The sequence below is a fragment of the Myxine glutinosa genome, chromosome 5, assembly GCF_964187855.1.
Source record: "Myxine glutinosa chromosome 5, kmMyxGlut1.1, whole genome shotgun sequence".
NCBI classification, from domain to species: domain Eukaryota; kingdom Metazoa; phylum Chordata; class Myxini; order Myxiniformes; family Myxinidae; genus Myxine; species Myxine glutinosa.
The window spans coordinates 32,428,992-32,450,765 of NC_136265.1; the positions used below are offsets into that span (position 1 = coordinate 32,428,992).

Here is a 21,774-nt window from a genome sequence, read left to right on the forward strand (position 1 = left end):
CTTGCCTCCGGCCTTTCTCCATAATGGAGGACAGCCAACGTACCGGATGTGGAATGACATCACGATGAAGCTATAAATTCCGTGACGCATATGCATAGAGATAATATAGCATATAATCCAGAATGCCTTTTGTGGTGTTGTTGTGGTGCCAGCCTGAGATGTTTTAACTGCAGCAATTATTACGTTCAGCTCTGGCGAGTGAAGGAAATGGTGGCGAGCATGGCACGTAACCATTTTTGGCAAGCATGGTGAACACCGCGGGCTGCAGCTTCATCGTGAGGAGTGTTAACTGCAACACAAAGAACAATTTCAACAGAATCACAATAGGCTGCAGTCACAATAGGTTTGTGCTGCTCCTTAGATGTTTTAACTGCAGCAATTATTACGTTCAGCTCTGGCGAGTGAAGGAAATGGTGAAGAAGAGCAGCATATTGTGACGGAGCAGCACAAACTATCTATATAATAATAGCGAAGGACTCGACTTTGTTATCCCTTTTACACCGCACCCAGTGACCCGATGCCCACGGCACCAATGGATTTACGATCTACGAACCGCGCTCTTTGTTTATCACGTACAGCCATACTCGAAAAATCTGAATTAGCCGACGTTGGGGCCCAAAAGCTTCCGATTAACTGCTGATACGACGCCATCTTACGACGCCATCGTATTGGCGTCTGCTGGGCGAAGGCGAAGCAAGCCGTCCGCTGATTGGACAGGTGAAGGCGAAAGCAAGCCGTCCACTGAGTGGACAATCCAGAGCATGCATTTGTGCCGGTGTCGGCGATCGTTGTTCATATACGCACTCTTCATTCTCATCTTTCTTCCTAACTCTTACTCGGACAAGCAAATCCCCTATGCCATCCATAATGGTACACTCTATCCATACACCACATCCTCCCTTCCGTGGATGTTCCACGGGTTTCGGCTAGTAAATAAATAATGCCTCTGGCCACCTTCGGGGACTGAGGCATAAAAATAAACTGCACATGCCAAGTTCGACTAAACACCATAATTTGAAAACAGAATACATAACAAAGCACATATGCTTAACATGACTGGTAACTTTAACAGAATACGTAATACCCTCCAAATTCCTAAATATTTAACTTGACGCCCAGTGGTGGATACAATATTAAAACAGTTCGGTACTATTCTGGAGGTTGTGGATACAAATCCAGCTGAAGGCACAAGTGTGAAGGACTTGGAAACTAATAATTTGTTACCATCCTATTGTCAGTAAAAACTCAGCTGGCTCACCAATGACCTTAACTGGAGAGTCATATGGGCCTGTTCTGGTCGCCATATCTGCTCAGCTGCACATCATAATAATCTATATACTGTATAATGAAGCAAGTGTTTGTATGTATGTCTTGTAAGTATGTCTGCTCTTCATCCATTGGTTGGACAGCTGGCCTGATGCCACCCACAATTGTAACCTGAAAAAAAATCACACGTCTGCCATTTTGGTAAGCCCAAGACATCTTATGAAGTGCTATATCCACAATCGCCATGCCCTCCCTATAAGTTTGACGTTCAATGTAAAACAACCTACGCGACTGTTAAAAGGATCATCAAATATCAAAAGGTTGGAACCAATAGGTGGAATGGGCTTTGTGAAGGCGACAGTACATATAGGCCTCAGGCCTCTGTTGTAAGCCCATGGGCCAGTGCAATTGGAATTAGCCGAGCTATATAACCACAATATATTATATATGCACATAAGCAGAAACCCATGCTTTTGCTTCATATACATAACCTGGGTTAATATTTTTTGGGAGATCGAGGCAGCAGACTGTTGCCTATACACCGTCCAAATAAACGGATGTGTCAGAAGAACATGTTGCATGCATGGAACAAGATTGCCCATCGGGCGTGTTGTGGAAATCAACCAGATTCACAACGTGTTCCATATGTATGGTTTAATCTCAATCAGATCTGTACATCATCCTGTAAAGTACATCATGCAACATACATGTCAGGATCTAGGCATCATATGAGAAAGATTGAATATATCAGTCAATGCAAGCAAACCTAGAATATAGGCGGGTACGTACCATTCAATTCTACATGGCATTGTATAATGATGTCGCAGGAGTGGCTTCGAGTCGCGGACGTCCGAGGTCTTATAGACACCGCCCAGCGGTTTAAGGGAGCGCCACACCTGGGTTCAACTTTGGTACAATTTCACCACATTCTCCCCACCGTTAGAACTATACTGCCGCTCGGCAGGAAGCGAGTGCGCGTCAGCATTAATGGATTGAGGAAGTCATCATTTTATTATTGGGGTGTTAAAGACATATTTCCCTATAAAGTCAGTCGGTCCATCCATAGCGGTCAGGATGGCGAAATTACCCTGCCAACACAGGGTCGGAAACTACCGGGTACGACATCCCCAAGCCCGGAGTCCCCCTGCTTCGGAGTAGCCGCTGGAGGCAGGTGTCGGAGGGGCACCTCAGTGCCTTCACTGCTTCAGGCAGGGGTGTATCAGGCGAAGGGAGGGACGGTCACGTGGGTCACAATAGTCTAGTCTTACAGCGGGGTATCGGCACAGTAGCTAGATAGGATACGTTGTACCTTGGCGAAGAGCGAATGTCCATTCGTCGCAATGCAACACATGTGTAAATCAGTAAGCCTCTTTACAGTAAGCTGTAACCGTAAGTAAGGTTACATGACAGGAGGCCATTACAGTAAGTCCATTGCAGTCTGTACCGGCCTAGGCTCCCAAGGGTACATGATCGATCCATGTTAGGTCCATGTCATGGAATTACAGTAAGCTGTAACAGTAAGTAAGATGACATGACAGGAGGCCATTACAGTAAGTCCATTGCAGTCTGTACCTGCCTAGGCTCCCAAGGGTACATGGTCGATCCATGTTAGGTCCATGTCATGGAATTGCCGAGGGAGAGAATCGATGAGAGCCATAATGAGAGTTACTCGACACCGGCAGCGGCCCTGTTGAATCACGAGACTCGAGCGTCCTCTGACGGCAGCTCATACGCATTACAAACTCTTGTTTCGGCACGTGAATCTACCGTTGGCAGCGATCCTTCGCACGAGACACGAGCGGCCTCTGAAGGCTGCCTGGACGACCGGCATGGCTGATTACGACGACGCACAAAACGACCGGAACGCGCCTCCCCAGCGAAGCGTGCAGAACCTCCGCGATGCATACGGCAATCCCGTCCTGCAGTACAGCGCTCGGAGGATCAGAGAAGATCGGCTTTACCGGCTGCCGAGAGAACGTCCCGGATGGACGACAAAAACGACCGAAACGCGCCTCTCCAGCGAAGCACGCAGAACCTCCGGGATGCATATGGCAATCCTGTCCTGCTGTACAGTGCTCGGAGGATCGGAGAAGATCGGCTATACCGGCGACCGAGAGGATGCCCCGGATGGAAGGATTGTCCCATTCAAAGCGAATTGAATTGTCCCCTTCACAAACCGAGAGAGAGAGACCCGGCTGGACAAACCTTGTTTGTCTCAGCGTTGTCCCGGATGGATTGTCTAGATGTCGAGATGATTGTCATGCTAGATGTCCCGGATGGATTGGCCATCCACGGATGTCCGACCGATCCATCCATTCAACGCCTTCATTGCATGGCACGGATCCAGCCGGATCATGGATCGACCATCCACGGACGCAAAGACTCAGAGACCCAAAGACAGCCATCGCCCCGGATGGACTGTCCATCCATGCTAGATGTCCCGGATGGATTGTCCATCCACGGATGTCCGACCGATCCATCCATTCAATGCCTTCATTGAAAGGCTCGGATCGACCATCCATGGACTCAAAGACTCACTCAAAGACACAAAGACATCCATGGACGTCATCCTGGGTCCCCACAAGGGGCGAGGTGGGAGTTGTTATACCGAATGGCATCCGGATCGCGGATGGATTGTCCATCCCGGGTCCCCACAAGGGGCGAGGTGGGAGGCGTTATACCGAACGGCATCCGGATCGCGGATGGATTGTCCATCCTGGGTCCCCACAAGGGGCGAGGTGGGAGGCGTTATACCGAACGGCATCCGGATCGCGGCACCCGGATCGCGGATGGATTGCCCAACCTCCTGGGATCCCACCCCCCCCCCCCCCACCGAGGTTGCAGCGGCGCGCTGCATACCGAAGTCAGACGACCTTCACACTCTGGGTCAGTCTGAGGCACAGTCAGTCAGGGGCAGAGGGAATATGGAATCAGACGAGGCGTCTCGCAGTCTCGAAATGTGCGTGGATACGAGCCAAGAGCTCTGTCCGATAAACAACAAGCCCAGAGTCGAGGGCGAGCAGGCAGTACGGTGCCCCCGTTCCTTGCGCAGGAGACAAGGGAGTCGGGCGCGACGCTCCATGTCACCATTTCACGAGGTCACCGTGTACTCCCTAAACGGCGCGGGCGCGCGACCTTGAGGTAGCGCCGCGTTACGTCGTTTACGTCGTTTACGTAAAGGACATTTGGTACGTAGTTTACCAAGGTACATGGAAATGTAAACGAATCCCCGATGATGAGATCGCGTGAAGCACGCAATTACATTAATGACGCCGTAGAGCAAACGCGTGATTAGTCGGTGACGTCAACAATTGGTTCGGGCGCGTGCGGTTCGTTGGCGAAACCGAAAGTCGTCCTCGGCCTGTCGAGCCAGCATGGCACGCTGAGACGAGAGGGCGAGCACGCTGGACCGCAATAATTTGCACGGCCTGAAGTAGCGTCTCGTTCGATGGCTTTCGGGCAGGGTTTGTCCGGGGTTGAAGCGGGGAATAGCGGCAGCAGTGCGGTAGTTATCAACGGTATCTAGCATGATACGATACATCACGCCAACACAAATCACATTTCACAAATCACATTTCACAAATCCCCGAGTGCCGTGAACCCCTTAGAACCCTTTAAGATTGTTTATTAAGGTTATGACAGCGGAAGAAGATGAAAGTTGAGGAAGACCATGCTCGGCGAGTCCCTGAGTGGAGCCAAACGAGCCTCACGCGTTGAGGCGAGTCCGGTTAGCGGTGTTCGCCGGCTTCGCTGAGAAGCCATGCGTAGGTGGGATTCCGACCAGCAGCAATGGGGCCACAGAGTAGTGCCAGCAAGGGGAATCGCATGCACTTCGCGTGAAGAAGGGGTCCATCCAGCGAAGATGCGGCGCGCGCGACTGGCGCGTCGTGCCTAGTGAGGATGCCATCCAGCGATGGTGCTGTGCGTGATTCGTGCATGAGGAGGTGATTCCGGCGAGCAGCGATAGGAATCGCCGGCCTCACCGAGTAGGGCCCGCGAAGGGAGCAACGTGCGGCTTCGCGGCGAGGAGGTGATTCCGAGCAGCGATCGGAATCGTCGGCCTTCCAGAGTATTGCACGCGATGGGTGCAGTGCACGATTCACGCGGAGGAGGTGATTCCACCGAGCAGCCGGAGTGAGCCGGCCGTGTGAGGCACAGCGTGATTCCAACGAGCAGTGCGCGATTCGCGTGGAGGAGGTGGTTCCACCGAGCAGCGAGGGGATTCGCGTGGAGGAGGTGATTCCACCGAGCAGCCGGAGTGAGCCGGCCGTGTGAGGCACGGCGTGATTCCGACGAGCAGTGCGCGATTCGCACGGAGGAGGTGGTTCCACCGAGCAGCGAGTGGTCAGGGAGAGCCGGCCGTGTGAGGCACTGCGTGATCCCGACGAGCAGTGCGCGATCCGCGCGGAGGAGGCGATTCCACCGAGCAGCGAGTGGTCGGAGTGTGCCGGCCCGCGCGGAGGAGGCGATTCCACCGAGTAGCGAGTGGTCGGAGTGTGCCGGCCCGCGCGGAGGAGGCAATTCCACCGAGCAGCGAGTGGTCGGAGTGTGCCGGCCCGCGCGGAGGAGGCGATTCCACCGAGCAGCGAGTGGTCGGAGTGTGCCGGCCCGCGGGGAGGAGGCGATTCCACCGAGCAGCGAGTGGTCGGAGTGTGCCGGCCCACGCGGAGGAGGCGATTCCACCGAGTAGCGAGTGGTCGGAGTGTGCCGGCCGTGTGGAGGCATGGCCGACATGGGAGTCATGATCACTCGCATGGGAATCTCATCTCGGGCCGAGGCACGCAAATCTAGGATGATTCTCTCGGACGGAGCCGTTAGCGTTTCGAGCAACCGAGGCTAGACTCGTACCTTCGGCGCCAAGCGGGTCCGTCGTTCCGACGGGGATGCGGCCCAGGACATTTCCCAGTGGCCTCCTTCAGCAGGCGCCTTGCCGGAGTCCGTCACGCCTGCTCCGGCGTCCGGGCCCCAGGAGAGCAGTTCGCGCTTTGACGGCGCGGTTCCGCAAAATGCTTGCGCATCCGGTCCCGTCGAGGTAGACCGGCAGCGAGAGTCGTCGGAGCTCCGTGGCTGGAGCTGGCTCGATGGGCCCTCAGCTGGTCATTCTTCTCCGAGGTGGGCCGCGCAGGATCATGGAGAATGTCGGGAAACGCTCGTCTGAGATCAGCGTTCATCCGGCCATCGCCAGACTCGTGTCCCGCCATTCCCGAAGATCTTGATTGAGATTAAGTGTTGTGGAAATCAACCAGATTCACAACGTGTTCCATATGTATGGTTTAATCTCAATCAGATCTGTACATCATCCTGTAAAGTACATCATGCAACATACATGTCAGGAATCTAGGCATCATATGAGAAAGATTGAATATATCAGTCAATGCAAGCAAACCTAGAATATAGGCGGGTACGTACCATTCAATTCTACATGGCATTGTATAATGATGTCGCAGGAGTGGCCTCGAGTCGCGGACGTCCGAGGTCTTATAGACACCGCCCAGCGGTTTAAGGGAGCGCCACACCTGGGTTCAACTTTGGTACAATTTCACCACAGGGCGGTTACTCTGCTTATAACAATAATAATATAACACAAGATCCTTTACAAGGAACTTCAATGCAGGACACCAGTAGGCTCATCAATCTTGTGCAATGGTTGCCAACCTATGGTTGTTTGTCCATGCTCTAACCTTTTCAAATGTTGAGCATCAAGCAAGGAAGTAGCTCGTATCATTTTTAAAGTCTTTGGTGTGACTCTAACTCTCTATCATGCTTCCGCATCTGGTCTTGCTCTGAACGTCGTTGGTGACCCTATCAAGCAGCTGGGGTCCCATTGCCTTGTGTGGAGTGGTGTCACGTGGCTGTCTGCATCCAGAAATTGCCCAACAGAGTTCAATGTAGGATACACTTCTGAGCTCAGCCTTTCAAAGAGAAGTTAAGATATCAAGCACCACCATAGAAACAGAGACTCCGAAGGGAAATATGGCAATTAAGAAAGGAGACAAGATAAACCGAACAATTCATTAAGGACAAGAGAGAAAACAGTTAAGAAAGACATGAAAGAGCAATCAGAGATTGCAGACCCTCACTGGGACGTGTTTTGTGTGGTGTATTTTGTGTGGCGTTTATTAGCTGCTGTGTTTGTGTGGTTTATTGACGACGTAGATTTATGTTCAATCCAATATGGCCGCCGAACCACATGACCGATGACGTCATCCATTTAATTCTCCTGTACAATATTTGTGTAGATGATGCTAAAGAAATTTCAAACTGATGATACTTGAAAAATGATATTGATATATAACATGATATTTCAAAAAGTTGTGGACGAGTTGGTTCGGTGACAAAAACAAGGCAATTGGATTTTGGTTTAAATCCGGATCCAGATCCGACCTATCAGTGCGCTACAAAACGTAAACTGTTCAGCCTGGTGGAGGTATGCGCTCTACCAAGTGTCGTTCTCGTTGTTCGAGCGTCCGCTCCGAGTCTGGCCCGTCAGCGGTTAATACACCGGCCGAGTCATACCAAAGACTTTATAAATGGTACGTGCTGCTTACTTGCTTGACGTTCAATATTTAAAAGGATAGAGCGTGGTCAAACCCCATCGGTTGGAATCCATGGGGGGTTTGAGGAAATTCCTCCTGAGGAAATGCCCCGCTGAGTGCGGTTGAGAAAAGTGGTGCCATCGTTATGATGTCGTTGGTACCCAGAGTATCGCAGGAAATGACGCCACTTACCCAAGCTCAGCGGCTGTGTTAAGTGTTTGTCTCGTCAGTATGTCGTGTGTTTGTCATTGATCGTTATCTCCACAATTCGGATTTCAGAAGGTGGAACTGAATCCACCCCAAAATCCTGTATCAGTTGACTTCAAGTATTCACACTAATAATTCTCTCACAATATCCCCTTTGTATCTCACCTGATTAAGTGCATACTTGACTGGTTGTTTCCCAGGCCTCGGATGCAGCCTCACTTGCGCAAATGTGAGACCCAGAGGATACAAGGAAATCAACATGGATGCGACCAGAGTGAGGTTTAAACCGAGTGGTAAGTTCTCCAACTCTGGCTGAGAAAGAAATAAAGAACAGGAAGACATGTTGTGCGTGAAGCAGGTACAGGTGAGTATAAACAAAATGCACTGTGATTGTATGCGACATACAATGTACTGTAATTACATCATAATGGAACATTATCAAAGGTATGTCTCTTAGAGACCGTTGTTAAAGTTAACACAGGTAAATTGTTTTCTTTAAAAAATTTAAGAAGATTTAAAACATAAAAACGATTCTGGATGAATTGAAGAGAATAACCGAGGCATCAGTGTCCATCAGATGTATGATAAACCAGGCGTCTCCGCTGATAACGTTACAGTTGGTTGGTGTTAAAGATTTCACGCTACCTTTTGTGAATAGTAGGTGAGTTATCAACATACCCTGATTTTTTTTTTGAAATTCCTGCTCTAACCTACAGGGGGCACTGCATCAGGGACACCCTCAGCAAATGATGCTATCCGCAGCCAGGTGTTGCATGCGAAAGAAGAAGAAGAGTATCAATATTTTCATTATCTTTACTCGTGAGGTACCCGTGCTACGCACGGGTGGGACGCCAGAAGCAAACAGACAATGCAGAAACGGTGAATGCTAAAGCATGAAACCAATAAATTCCACATTCCTGTAGCACCTTCAGTCGCACGTCAGACATGGACAGCAAGTTCGTGAAGGACTTCCATGAAAAACGTACCCGTTCGCAAACAAACGGGTACGTTTGTTCCATACCCAGTCAATGGCGAATGTGCATATGGCGATCCGCGAATTCACGTTTAGAAAGTAGAAAACATCATGGCATTTCGTCATTCACTTGAACTCAATATCTCATTTTTCATTACAAACAGCATAACTCCAATCACAAATTAAATAACATTAATATAAAAAAATAAACTTTTAACAACATTCGTGACATAAACAAATATTTAAATCCTGATGTGAAGTTCCGTACGGTTGGGTGAATACAATTACGAATTCAAAATCGTAATTGTATTCACTCAATTCCAATCATCAATTTATACTTTAACAAAACGATTAACACGATTAACGTTTAACGATTTAACATTACGATTGAATGACGGTTGTATTGGGATATTATCAAACACGCGCATTGCCGTCTTCTGTCCACTTCCGGATTCGCTGCAGGTTCGTAATTCTCATCAAAATCTAAACAGTATTTGTAGAATTTCAATAAAAGCCACATCACTGTTCATATCGGTAAATATTATTCCATCGTGTTTGGAAAAACTGGAAAATTAGAAATTTGGAAAACGTGGAAAAAATTATAGCCTATTTTACTCCAGGGGATCCCAGGAATACCCACCCAAAATATCGTTGCAATCGGTTCAGCCGTTTTTATGGTACCTCCGAACGGACAGACGGACGGACATTTGGTGAATCTTACTATAATTCACCAAATGTCCGTCTGTCTGTCCGTCCGTTCGAAGGTACCGCAAAAACGGCTCAACCGATCCAATGATATTTTGGATGCGTATTCCTGGGACCCCCTGGAGTAAAATAAGCTATATTGTTTTTCCAATTTTTCCAATTTTTCAATTTCCAGTTTTTCCAAACACGATGGAATAATATTTACCGATATGAACAGTGATGTGGCTTTTATTGAAATTCTACAAATACTGTTTAGATTTGGATGACAATTATGAACCTGCCGCGAATGCGGAAGTGGACAGATGACGGCAATGCGCGGGTTTGATAATATCCCAATACAACCGTCATTCAATCGTAATGTTAAATCGTTAAACGTTAATCGTGTTAATGGTTTTTAAAAAGTATCAATTGATGATTGGAATTGAGTGAATACAATTACGATTTTGAATTCGTAATTGTGTTCACCCAACTGTACGGAACTTCACATCAGGATTTAAATATTTGTTTATGTCACGAATGTTGTTAAAAGTTTATTTTTTATATTAATGTTATTTAATTTGTGATTGGAGTTATGCTGTTTGGAATGAAAAAAGAGATATCGAGTGCAAGTGAATAATGGAAAGCCGTGATGGTTTCGATTTTCTAAACGTGAATTCGTGGATCGCCATATGCAGATTCGCCATTGACTGGGTATGGAACAAACATACCCGTTTGTTTGCAAACGGGTACGTCTTTCATGGAAGTCCTTCACAAACCTGCTGTCCATGTCTGACGTGCGACTGAAGGTGTTACAGTAATGTGGAATTTATTGGTTTCGTGCTTTAGCATTCGCCGTTTCTGCATTGTCTGTTTGCTTCTGGCCTCCCACCCGTGCTTAGCACTGGGTATGGAACAAGCACGGGTACCTCACTAGTTATAGTAAGATGATATCAAAGTATTAACCAAATCACATTCAGTTGTATTTTATGAAATTTTATATTATCGGTCAATACTTTGTGTGTCTGCCCTTTGCTGACTTCAGTGCCGTCACTCTATTATCCATACATCCTGTATATGACTGATCTTTTCTACCCCTGTTAATTCACCCTATATCCACTTTTTTGAAATACCGACTTCTTTCCTGGAAGTCCTAGCAGTATCCATGTGTTTTATACCTCTCCCCCTTTTCTTCCCATGCCTGCTCCCCCCAAGCTCTCTTCCTCCCACAGATCTCCCGATGTCCCTGCTCTCAAATGTTGTACTTGTGTGCTTCCCCCTCTCTCCCCCATCTTGTCTCCCGCTCCCTTTATCATATGTTTTATGTGTCAGTTTGTCTTTTTGTGATCAATGTTAGCTCTTACACGAGCCTCGATCTTATATACAAAACAAAACAAAACCATTCTTACAGGAATATTGTGTCAGTTGTGTGAAGTTAGTTGGGTTCCTGCGGTTCTTCTTTCCTGTCGGTTCCTGGTGTTCTATTGTGGATCATCATCTTGTTGGAAAATGATTCCTCTTCCGATTGTACGATTTCCACTAGGAACTGCTTCGTGCTGCAGTATAAATCCACAGTCACGGCTCACCTCCACTCATTCGTTCCTCTTTTTTCCCACCTGTGAAACCAACTTCCACATCCTCTTCAACCTCAATCTCCCCTCCAGATCTTCAAGACAGCTGTTCACCACCATCTCAAATCGTCCCCAATCCGAAACCATTACCCGTTAACCCCACAAATCTCACTTCCTTCCAAATTTCCAGTTTTTCCTCCTGAGAGTTCCTTTCTGTATCCATCTTGTCCACCCCATGCATCCTGTCCTTCCCCCCATTCCTCCTCACACTCATTGTTTGTCCGTCTCCCTCTATCTCGGCATTCGGCTCTGCTGTTGGTGTTTTCCCCCTCTCCTTTTTTTCCTGTTGCGTCCCGATTCGATCAGTGTACGAGTGCAAGCTCTTCCACGAGCCTCGACTAGGTATACAAAAACATGTAAAAAAAAATAGGAGCTACATTCCCATTCCCAAGCACTCCTCTCTTCCAGGTTATTGTGATCTTTCCACCGCTCCCTCACCTTTTTTTAGGAGCGGTTGGTTTGCTCCTTTTCTGTGTTTCATCCCCGCTCCCACTTCCTTTTCTTGCTCTGTTTCATTCAACCCGTGTGCAGCTTGGTGTTTCCCCCTTTCAATCTTATTCCCTTCCATTCTGCTCTAGCTCTTCCATGAGCCTCAATCATGTATACAAAAAATAAATAAAAACATTACATGCGGATTAATTAAAAGGCAAATCCTAGAAAGGATATATCATTTCAAAACAAATTCTAGACACAAATTGATTGAAGTTACAATTGTTTCTTTGAGTAAAAACTGATGTTTGGGTAAAAACAAGGAGAAAAAGACAGAAAATGTTAAAGCCCTCGTGGTCTTCGTAATTTTGCTGTGCGGAGTTAAAGGCCGCCAGTCGACCACCTTTGGTCAGATTACAAAACAAAATCTTCACCATATGAATACTCTCATGTATTGTCTTTGTGCCAAGTTTGAACAAAATCTGTCCATGCATCTCAGAGATATGGTACCGGACGGATGGGCAGACGGTCGAGACCCAATCCGTAAGCCCCCCTTTTCGGACTAAGTCCAACGGTGGCGACTAAACTTGACAACTTGCACAAAAGAGAATTCCTCCGCAAACGAGAGCGGTACGGCACACCATCAAAAACACAAGCAATATCCAAGGAGATCACTCAAGTCTTGTCTGTGTCCTTTTCATAAAAAGAAAAATGAAGAAGATAGTTCATAAATAGATGGAACAACACACCGTGCATCTGAGCTTTAGAAGAGGGGCATTGCAATCAAAGATCGATGTTTGTCTATCAATAAGTGGTTTCTAAGAGTTTGTACCTTGTCTGCACAGATGGATATCCAAATTAAGAACAAGGCAGGATTCAGGATGGCTCCTTGCATGGTGAGCACCCATAGTATGGATATTGTTCGGCTGTGCAACACAAAGAGACAACATCCAGTTGTACAACAATCGACCTCAATTTCAACATCAACACGCAATTGAAAGTTGTAGTAACGAATGCTCTGCAACCACCATTTGGGGTTGTTGCTGAGCACATGTTACCACCAACAGTTACAGTTGGATGTGAAGGTTGAAATGGTCCTAATGGAGGTGACCACTCATGACAACGACATATCATACCTCATTGGAAGCGAGTAGCTTTCCTTTGGAGCAAGATGCTGTAAAATTCAGCAAATAACTAACATTACCATTGAGAGTGGGGAGAAACAATTATACAAACTTTATTACCTTCACCACCAAAGGTCACGTTGGTCATATTGGGTCACTGAATTGGTTCACCAATCAAAGCCTTGAAGTTCATTGTGAAGTCAAAAGCTCAAAGTTCAAGGTCACATAAAATCATCAATTTTCATCTGATTGACTTGAAATCTGAACAGGGTTTGCATATTGGTCACTGAATCCTATTGTTCGAGGACGAAAGGTCAAAGGTCACATAAAATCATCAATTTCCATCCGATTGACTTGAAATCTGAACAGGGTTTGCATATTGGTCACTGAATCCTATTGTTTGAGGACGAAAGGTCAAAGGTCACATAAAATCATCAATTTTCATCCGATTGACCTGAAATCTGAACAGGGTTTGCATATTGTGTTACGACTGAATCCCATTGTTTGAGGACGAAAGGTCAAAGGTCACAAAGTCATCAATGTTCTTCCAATTAACTTGAAATTTGAACAGCATTTGCATATTGGGTCACAGACCTGGATCACAAAAAATCAGAACAAATTATCTAGCCATGTTGACATGTCAATGGTTTCCATGACAACAATTTCACCCCTATTATAATCAAATGGACTTTTTGTGATTTTTACCATACCTTAATAATTTTTCGAGATATCAAGTTGGAACTTACGCACGTTATTTGTACATACATGTCTAAAATCTGGTCAAAATTAGTCAAAGGTAATGGTCAAGGCCATCCAAAACATGCAAAACACCTATTGGGCCAAAACACCTATTGGGAAAAATGTGTCAGCCAAATTTGTTATGCATAACAATCAATCGTGTAAAACACTTGATAGGTCAAATTTTCCAGATTGCTGTTTCCATGGCAACTATTGTTTATTTGGATTTGGCAAGTATCGTGCTGTGCATGACATCTTTCTTGTTTGTCTGTTTGTGAGCAGGATACCTGAAACTGTTGTGGATGGATTTGGACAAAACTTGGTGGATGAGTTGTCAAGGTGACAATAACAAGCCGATTCGATTTTACAAAAGGTCCGAATCCAGATCCGACCTATCAGTGGGATACAACGCATAAACTGTTCAGCCTGGCGGAGGTATGGTTAGAGGTAACGATTAAGGTGATCTTGAGTTAGGATCTTAGGGTCTTGAGTTTGAGCGAGTCCCTCTCAAAGCAGGTTCAAAAACCATCAACCATCAAACATCACACGGTATTTGATGTGGTAAGAATGGTGTACACAATCCCCTATTTAAATAGATGATTTGAAATTGGCAAGAGTCCACCGTATGGCTCTTTAATAAGAGTGACCGTAAAGATGATGTTGCTCATAAAGTAGCTTTCAAAATTATCAAGGTTCTGTTTCAGAAGCAAACACTCATTGTCAGAAAGTTCACAAGGAGCATTCCTTGCGTTTTACAAAACAGATACGTGTCTCAGTTATATGGCGGCGAAAGAAGTACTTGTTCCCAAGTGGTTCATACATTTTGGTGTAGCTATTGCAGACATATTTTCAGAGAGCATGTGGCACACCTGATAATCCACATGCATTCACGCCATTACTAAAGCCTGATCCCAACTACAACCGTACGTGGTTAGAGGTGCTACGGGCAGAAAACGGCAACAACAACAGAAAGGTCCGGTGTTGAGGTGCATGGTGGCTCCGGGCTTCTTGCTCAGGAATTGCATCTGTTGCAGCAGGAATAAATGGATGACAAACGAAAAGTACCTGCAGAAGAACAAGAAAGAGAGATTTCATTGAGAGTATTTGAAAGAAAATGTTTTGAAACAAAAGTTGCATAAGGCAGGAAGTGAAAAGGGAACAAAACCCACAGAAACATGAAAGATAATTGGTCAAGGTTAGACTATCTTTCCTCGAAATATTTATTACATTTATTGGCATCCCTATGTGCAAGCAAACTTACTTAAACATCTAAACTGAGCAGGATTCATTCAAGAACAAAAGTGACTTGACGCAAACTTTTCAACCTCCCTCTTCCCATGGTCGAAATTAAGATCAAGAAGTACAATTGGTGTCAGATTCTAACAAGAATATGTTCATTATGGTCCATTCTTGAGGATAAAACAAACTCAAAAAAACATTTTCCATAAAAGAGTAATTATGTCACTTCTATTGTTATTGTAGATGGTGGCTTGCAAACCGAGCCTCAAGGGCAGTGTACAGAAACGTTTTTAAAATAATAATAAATAAAAGATGAAAGAAGAGCGAATACAAGAAGTATCTGGGTACAGCACTAAGGAATATCTTTTCAAATCCTTGATAAGGTCAGGTCAGGTATAGGAGCATGCGCCGGTCGGGGCAGCGCGTCGCCGCATCCACTTTCCAACGGTACTCCAGGGGCCTCCGTCTGGCCATCCACCAGGCTGATGCCTGGCCCATCCCTATCTCCTAGAGATGTCGATCAACCTGCTGCAACCATGAGGCACGCGGTCGGCCCGTTGGCCTCCTCCACTCACGAGGCTCCCTTGCTGAGAGTATCTGGTGAACTGGATCAGCGTCCGGAAAACGAGCCACATGTCCATACAGCCGCAGCTGACGTTCATGGACCATACAGAAAACAAATCTCATCTGAGTCTCTCTCAGCAACTGCTCGCTGGACACAAAGTCTGATCAGCGATAGCCAAGGATTCTCTGAAGAGACTTGGTTCCAAAGGAGTTAAGTCTCATTCTCTGGCCCTTGGTAAGGGTCCAAGTTTCGCATCCGTAGAGCAAGACTGGAAGCACCAAGGACTTAAAGACTCTGACTTTCGTCCTTCTGCATAGATACCGACAGCGCCATACCCCATGATCCAGTGAATCCATGACTCCCCAGGCCTGACCCAGACATCTATCAACCTCTGGCGCGCAACATGTGGAGACATGAATAACACTGCAAAGGTAAGTGAATCTCTTCGTGACCTCAACATCTTTGCCAAAAACAGGCACAAACAAGATGGCAGCATCTAATATGTCATTGAAAGCCTGGATCTTGGTTTTGACCCATGAAATCCATAAACCCAGCGGCTCCGCAACCTCATTCAGTGTCTGGAGGGCCCTTGTAAGAATATCCAGGTCTCTGCATAGATGACTGCATCATCTGCGAAATCAAGGTCGGAGACCTTGACACTCCCAAACGATGCACTGTAGCCTGACCTCTCCGACATCCTCCGCAGAATCCAGTCCATACAAGTGCTGAAGAGTGTGGGAGCCAGTACACACCCCTGCTGAACTCCAGTAACAACTGGAAATAAGTCAGAGATAGAGCCACCACACAGCACTCTCAATACCAGAGTATTTTTCAGAGATCAGATTGATCAGCATTGGTGGCACCCCATGAAGACCAATAATCCTCCAGAGGGCTTCCCGATTCACCGAATCGAACACTTTGCGGAGATCAACATAGGCTGCAAGCAACCCCTGGTGCAACTCTCGCTTGCATTTGGTGAGGACCCGAAGCGCAAGGATACGGTCAATCGTTGACTTATTTGGTGTAAAGTCCGACTTCTCTGGTCGCCTGTTCTCGAGCAGATGGCGGCGAACCCTCTCAAGAATGATCCAAGCAAAGACCTTGCCTGGCACCGAGAGTAGCGTCACCCCTCGGTAGTTGTTGCAGTCCTGGTGATCACCCTTCTCTTTCCAGAGGGGGAAAACAAGGCCCCTCTACCAGTCAATTGGGATGATGCCTGTGCTCCAAACAGAGCACAGAACTGCATGCAAAGACTCAAGTACAGCATTTCCACAAGCCTTGAGAAGCTCATCATGGATGCCACAAATCCCAGGAGTTTTGCCCCCTTTCAGCTGGTTCACCGAAACCTGCGTTTCCACAAGTGAAGGCAGTTCACAGTTGATTGGGGGTTCAGCATTTGGGATAGCAACACCTCTGACATCCAACTCAGCAGCTGGTGGGTCAGCCTGGTACATCCACTCAAAATAACCGGCCTAGCGGGCCACCATCCTCTGCTCTAACTGCAGTACACCGAGGGACAGGCTTAGAGGAACGCAATGCACGGATTCTTCTGTAAGCAGGACGAGAATCACATGTCCACTAGTGATGCTCCACCCTTTCACAGATTCCTCGCACATAGTCCTCCTTGTCCACCCTCAGTGAGCGTACAGTTTTACGCCTCAGCTCCTCGAAAAATTCAGCTCTGCCATCGAGCCTGGCCCTGCGACTCTGGTTGATGGTACCAAGCGTCTTCTGAGAAACAAAGTTCTTCTTTGCCTGACGGTGGGTTCCAAGACAGCCACCGGAAACATCAAGGATGGTGGTCTTGAAGGCACTCCACAACTCCTCAGGGTCCTCCAAAGCATTCAGACCCCCCCAAAACCCCACTCAACCTGCTCGCAAGCTCCTCAGTGACCCTCTCCTCTTTGAGCTTGCCCACATGCAGCCTAGACTGGGATGATAGCATTCTCTTGGATTTGAGCTACAACTTCAGAGTTGCTACAACAAGCCTATGGTCAGTGTTGAGGAACTGAGCACTCCGGTAGACCCTGCAGTTCCGGAGCATCCGCCATCGACTATCAATGAGCACATGGTCAATCTCCTTCGCCACACCACCAGCATTGGAATACCAAGCCCAGCGATGAGGCTGTGGGCACTGAAACCATGGGTCAGCCACCCTAAGTCCATGACTTCTTGCAAAGCCGAGGAACTTAGTGCTATTCTGGTTCACAGTCCCGGATCCATGGCGACCAACACATGCTTCATAATCATCCCTATCAGTGCCAGTCGATGCATTGAAATCCCCCAAGACTAGAAGAGTATCTCTCCTGGGGCACTGATCAACCAGACTTGAGCGTGGCGTAGAATGCCTCCTTCACAGTGAGATCACTTTCCATAGTCGGAGCATATACAGAGACCAGGGAAATGACACGCAAAGAGTGACGAATCCTAAGTCTCATAATACGCTTGTTGACAGGTGTTAGTTAGCTCGACTATCATAGGAGTCAGCTTATTGGACACAGCTATAGCAACTCCCTGGGCATGGTATCCATCAACCGACCAGACCAGTAGTATGTGTAACAACCCACCATATTCTCACCACTATCCAGCCTCCGAACCTCAGAAAGTGCTGCAACACTGATGTTCAAACGTTGGAGCTCAGATGATAGCAGAGACAGGTGATCATCCTCTCTTAGAGTAAGAACGTTCCGGGCACCCACCCGTCGGGACTGCCTCAGACCCAAGGAGACCGTCGTCTGGTGGACAACGCCTCAGCACCATCCCGACACACACCTCCACAACCCAACCCAGGAAAGTTACCCTGTGCTTTTCCTCCTATTATAAATGAATGGGGGTCCTGAAGGCTTTGCCCCAATCCCGTCATTCGGTGAGCTGCCCTGCGAAGGGCAGCTGCACAGGAGGGGACTCCCAAGGAGTGTTTTTTTTTTTAGTTGTGTTTTTTGTGCGTGTTGCGGAATGACATGTTTTTATGGTGGCCGGAGTGCGAATCCTGCCACCAACCTCCTAGAAAGAGGTAACCCGACTGCAGAAGGACGTCCGCGGACACAGTTGGGCACCAGATATGGATGTCCGTTGGCTCACATGGAGCTCCTCCACCCTTTGACAGGTCTTGCTTTAGCCCTGCTAGGTGTCCATATCCAAACACCCCGATACATCATTTTAAAACACGTTAAGTGCACTTACACGTTGGCCACACACCCATTGAAGAGAACGGATCTTGGAATCCAAAGTCCGATGCATGATGTCACAGCAATAAGCTTGGGACGCAGAGGAGGAGAAGAGGGATGGAAGAGGCAGATGAAAGGCACAGACAGAAATATATGCAGATAATGGCCTGAAATTTTTATTATGAAACTAGAATGGCATTCGGTAGAGCGCATATCTCCACCAAGCTGAACAGTCTACGTTTTGTATCTCACCGATTGGCCGGATCTACAATGGGATCTGAACCAAAATCGAATCAGCTTGTTCTTGTCACTTAACCAACTCATCCACAAAGTTTTGTCATAATCTGGCCACAACTTTTTGAAATATCGTGCTCTGTGTGCACCTATGTGTCTTCTGTGCCAAACTTGTCTGCACCCCGTTTGCACCATGCATGCATGTCTTGTGTCCTGTTTTTGTCTTTTGTGTTCTGATCCGTTCACTGCACAAGCTCTTCAACGAGCCTCGACTATGTGTACAAAAAAGTCTCTCAATGGTGAAGAATCAATGATTAATCACTTTTGAGAAGTTCAGTCTGACCAGTCCAGTGACCCCACTCAGACATCAGCCAATTTCATTTTGTTCATTGTGCAGTACAAAACAAATGAAGAGCAAAAATGCAAAAAAAAATTCTAATCAACTTTCAGGGTCCAGATATGGCTCCCTGGAGTTTGGGCCCCCCTGTGGCCCGAGTGAAAAGTATAAAGTTTGGACCATATTTATAGCTAACTGCAAGGGTGTGCCCAATTTTTCTTTCTGTATGGTGTATCACCGATCACAAAGACTATAATGAAGATCAAGACCGATAGTCCAACAACGGCGAAGCCCGGCTGGGATTTGCTGAGTGGAGGATCTTCTGTCCCACTGTCATGTGACCAGATCCTCAGCTCCCCTCAAGTCACCATGCCAAACGCAAGTCGAGAACTCCTCCCCTCCCCCTTTACCCCTCAAGTCACCATGCCAAACACAAGTCGAGAACTCCTCCCCCCCACCCCCCCTTTCCCCCTCAAGTCACCATGCCAAACGCAAGTCGAGAACTCCTCCCCCCCCCACCCCCCCTTTCCCCCTCAAGTCACCATGCCAAACGCAAGTCGAGAACTCCTCTCCCCCTTTACCCCTCAAGTCACCATGCCAAACACAAGTCGAGAACTCCTCTCCCCCTTTACCCCTCAAGTCACCATGCCAAACACAAGTCGAGAACTCCTCCCCCCCACCCCCCCTTTCCCCCTCAAGTCACCATGCCAAACGCAAGTCGAGAACTCCTCCCCCCCCACCCCCCCCTTTCCCCCTCAAGTCACCATGCCAAACGCAAGTCGAGAACTCCTCCCCTCCCCCTTTACCCCTCAAGTCACCATGCCAAACGCAAGTCGAGAACTCCTCTCCCCCTTTACCCCTCAAGTCACCATGCCAAACACAAGTCGAGAACTCCTCCCCCCCACCCCCCTTTCCCCCTCAAGTCACCATGCCAAACGCAAGTCGAGAACTCCTCCCCCCCCACCCCCCCTTTCCCCCTCAAGTCACCATGCCAAACGCAAGTCGAGAACTCCTCCCCCCCACCCCCCCTTTCCCCCTCAAGTCACCATGCCAAACGCAAGTCGAGAACTCCTCCCCCCCCCACCCCCCCTTTCCCCCTCAAGTCACCATGCCAAACGCAAGTCGAGAACTCCTCCCCCCCACCCCCCCTTTCCCCCTCAAGTCACCATGCCAAACGCAAGTCGAGAACACCTCCCCCCCACCCCCCTTTCCCCCTCAAGTCACCATGCCAAACGCAAGTCGAGAACTCCTCCCCCCCACCCCCCCTTTCCCCCTCAAGTCACCATGCCAAACACAAGTCGAGAACTCCTCCCCCCCACCCCCCTTTCCCCCTCAAGTCACCATGCCAAACGCAAGTCGAGAACTCCTCCCCCCCCCCCTTTACCCCTCAAGTCACCATGCCAAACGCAAGTCGAGAACTCCTTCCCCCCCCCCCCCTTTACCCCTCAAGTCACCATGCCAAACGCAAGTCGAGAACTCCTCTCCCCCCTTTACCCCTCAAGTCACCATGCCAAACGCAAGTCGAGAACTCCTCCCCTCCCCCTTTCCCTTTCCCCCTCAAGTCACCATGCCAAACGCAAGTCGAGAACTCCTCCCCCCCCTTTCCCCCTCAAATCACCATGCCAAACGCAAGTCGAGAACTCCTCCCCCGCCCCCCCCTTTACCCCTCAAATCACCATGCCAAACGCAAGTCGAGAACTCCTCCCCCCCCCCCCTTTACCCCTCAAGTCACCATGCCAAACGCAAGTCGAGAACTCCTCTCCCCCCTTTACCCCTCAAGTCACCATGCCAAACACAAGTCGAGAACTCCTCCCCTCCCCCTTTCCCTTTCCCCCTCAAGTCACCATGCCAAACGCAAGTCGAGAACTCCTCCCCCCCTTTCCCCCTCAAATCACCATGCCAAACGCAAGTCGAGAACTCCTCCCCCCCCCCCCCTTTACCCCTCAAATCACCATGCCAAACGCAAGTCGAGAACTCCTCCCCCCCCCCCTTTACCCCTCAAGTCACCATGCCAAACGCAAGTCGAGAACTCCTCTCCCCCCTTTACCCCTCAAGTCACCATGCCAAACACAAGTCGAGAACTCCTCCCCTCCCCCTTTCCCTTTCCCCCTCAAGTCACCATGCCAAACGCAAGTCGAGAACTCCTCTCCCCCCTTTACCCCTCAAGTCACCATGCCAAACGCAAGTCGAGAACTCCTCCCCTCCCCCTTTCCCTTTCCCCCTCAAGTCACCATGCCAAACGCAAGTCGAGAACTCCTCCCCCCCTTTCCCCCTCAAATCACCATGCCAAACGCAAGTCGAGAACTCCTCCCCCCCTTTCCCCCTCAAATCACCATGCCAAACGCAAGTCGAGAACTCCTCCCCCCCTTTCCCCCTCAAGTCACCATGCCAAACGCAAGTCGAGAACTCCTCTCCCCCTTTACCCCTCAAGTCCCCCTGCCAAATGCAAGTCCAGAACACCCCCTTCCCCTCCCCCACTTCCCTTTCTCATCCCCCATCCCTCTCCTTTCTCTCCTCCCCTCATCACTTCCTCCTCCCTTTCTTTTTCTCTCTTTCTCTTTCTCTTTCTCTTTCTCTTTCTCTTTCTCTCTCTCTCTCTCTCTCTCTCTCTCTCTCTCACTCTCTCACTCTCTCACTCTCTCACTCT

At 48.3% G+C, this 21,774-nt stretch overlaps 1 protein-coding gene across 1 annotated transcript in view; it reads right to left on the minus strand.

The window, feature by feature from the left end:
* Window positions 1-18,646, minus strand: part of LOC137412968 (organic solute transporter subunit alpha) — a gene marked incomplete at its 5' end in the record, with an annotated part of 48,601 nt that extends 29,955 nt beyond the window's left edge. The window contains 5 exon segments of the mRNA XM_078777837.1: window positions 184-289; window positions 8,175-8,321; window positions 12,556-12,649; window positions 14,513-14,650; window positions 18,573-18,646. Of these exon segments, the coding sequence (XP_078633963.1) occupies window positions 184-289; window positions 8,175-8,321; window positions 12,556-12,649; window positions 14,513-14,650; window positions 18,573-18,646 (559 nt within the window).
* Window positions 18,647-21,774: the final 3,128 nt, after the last annotated feature.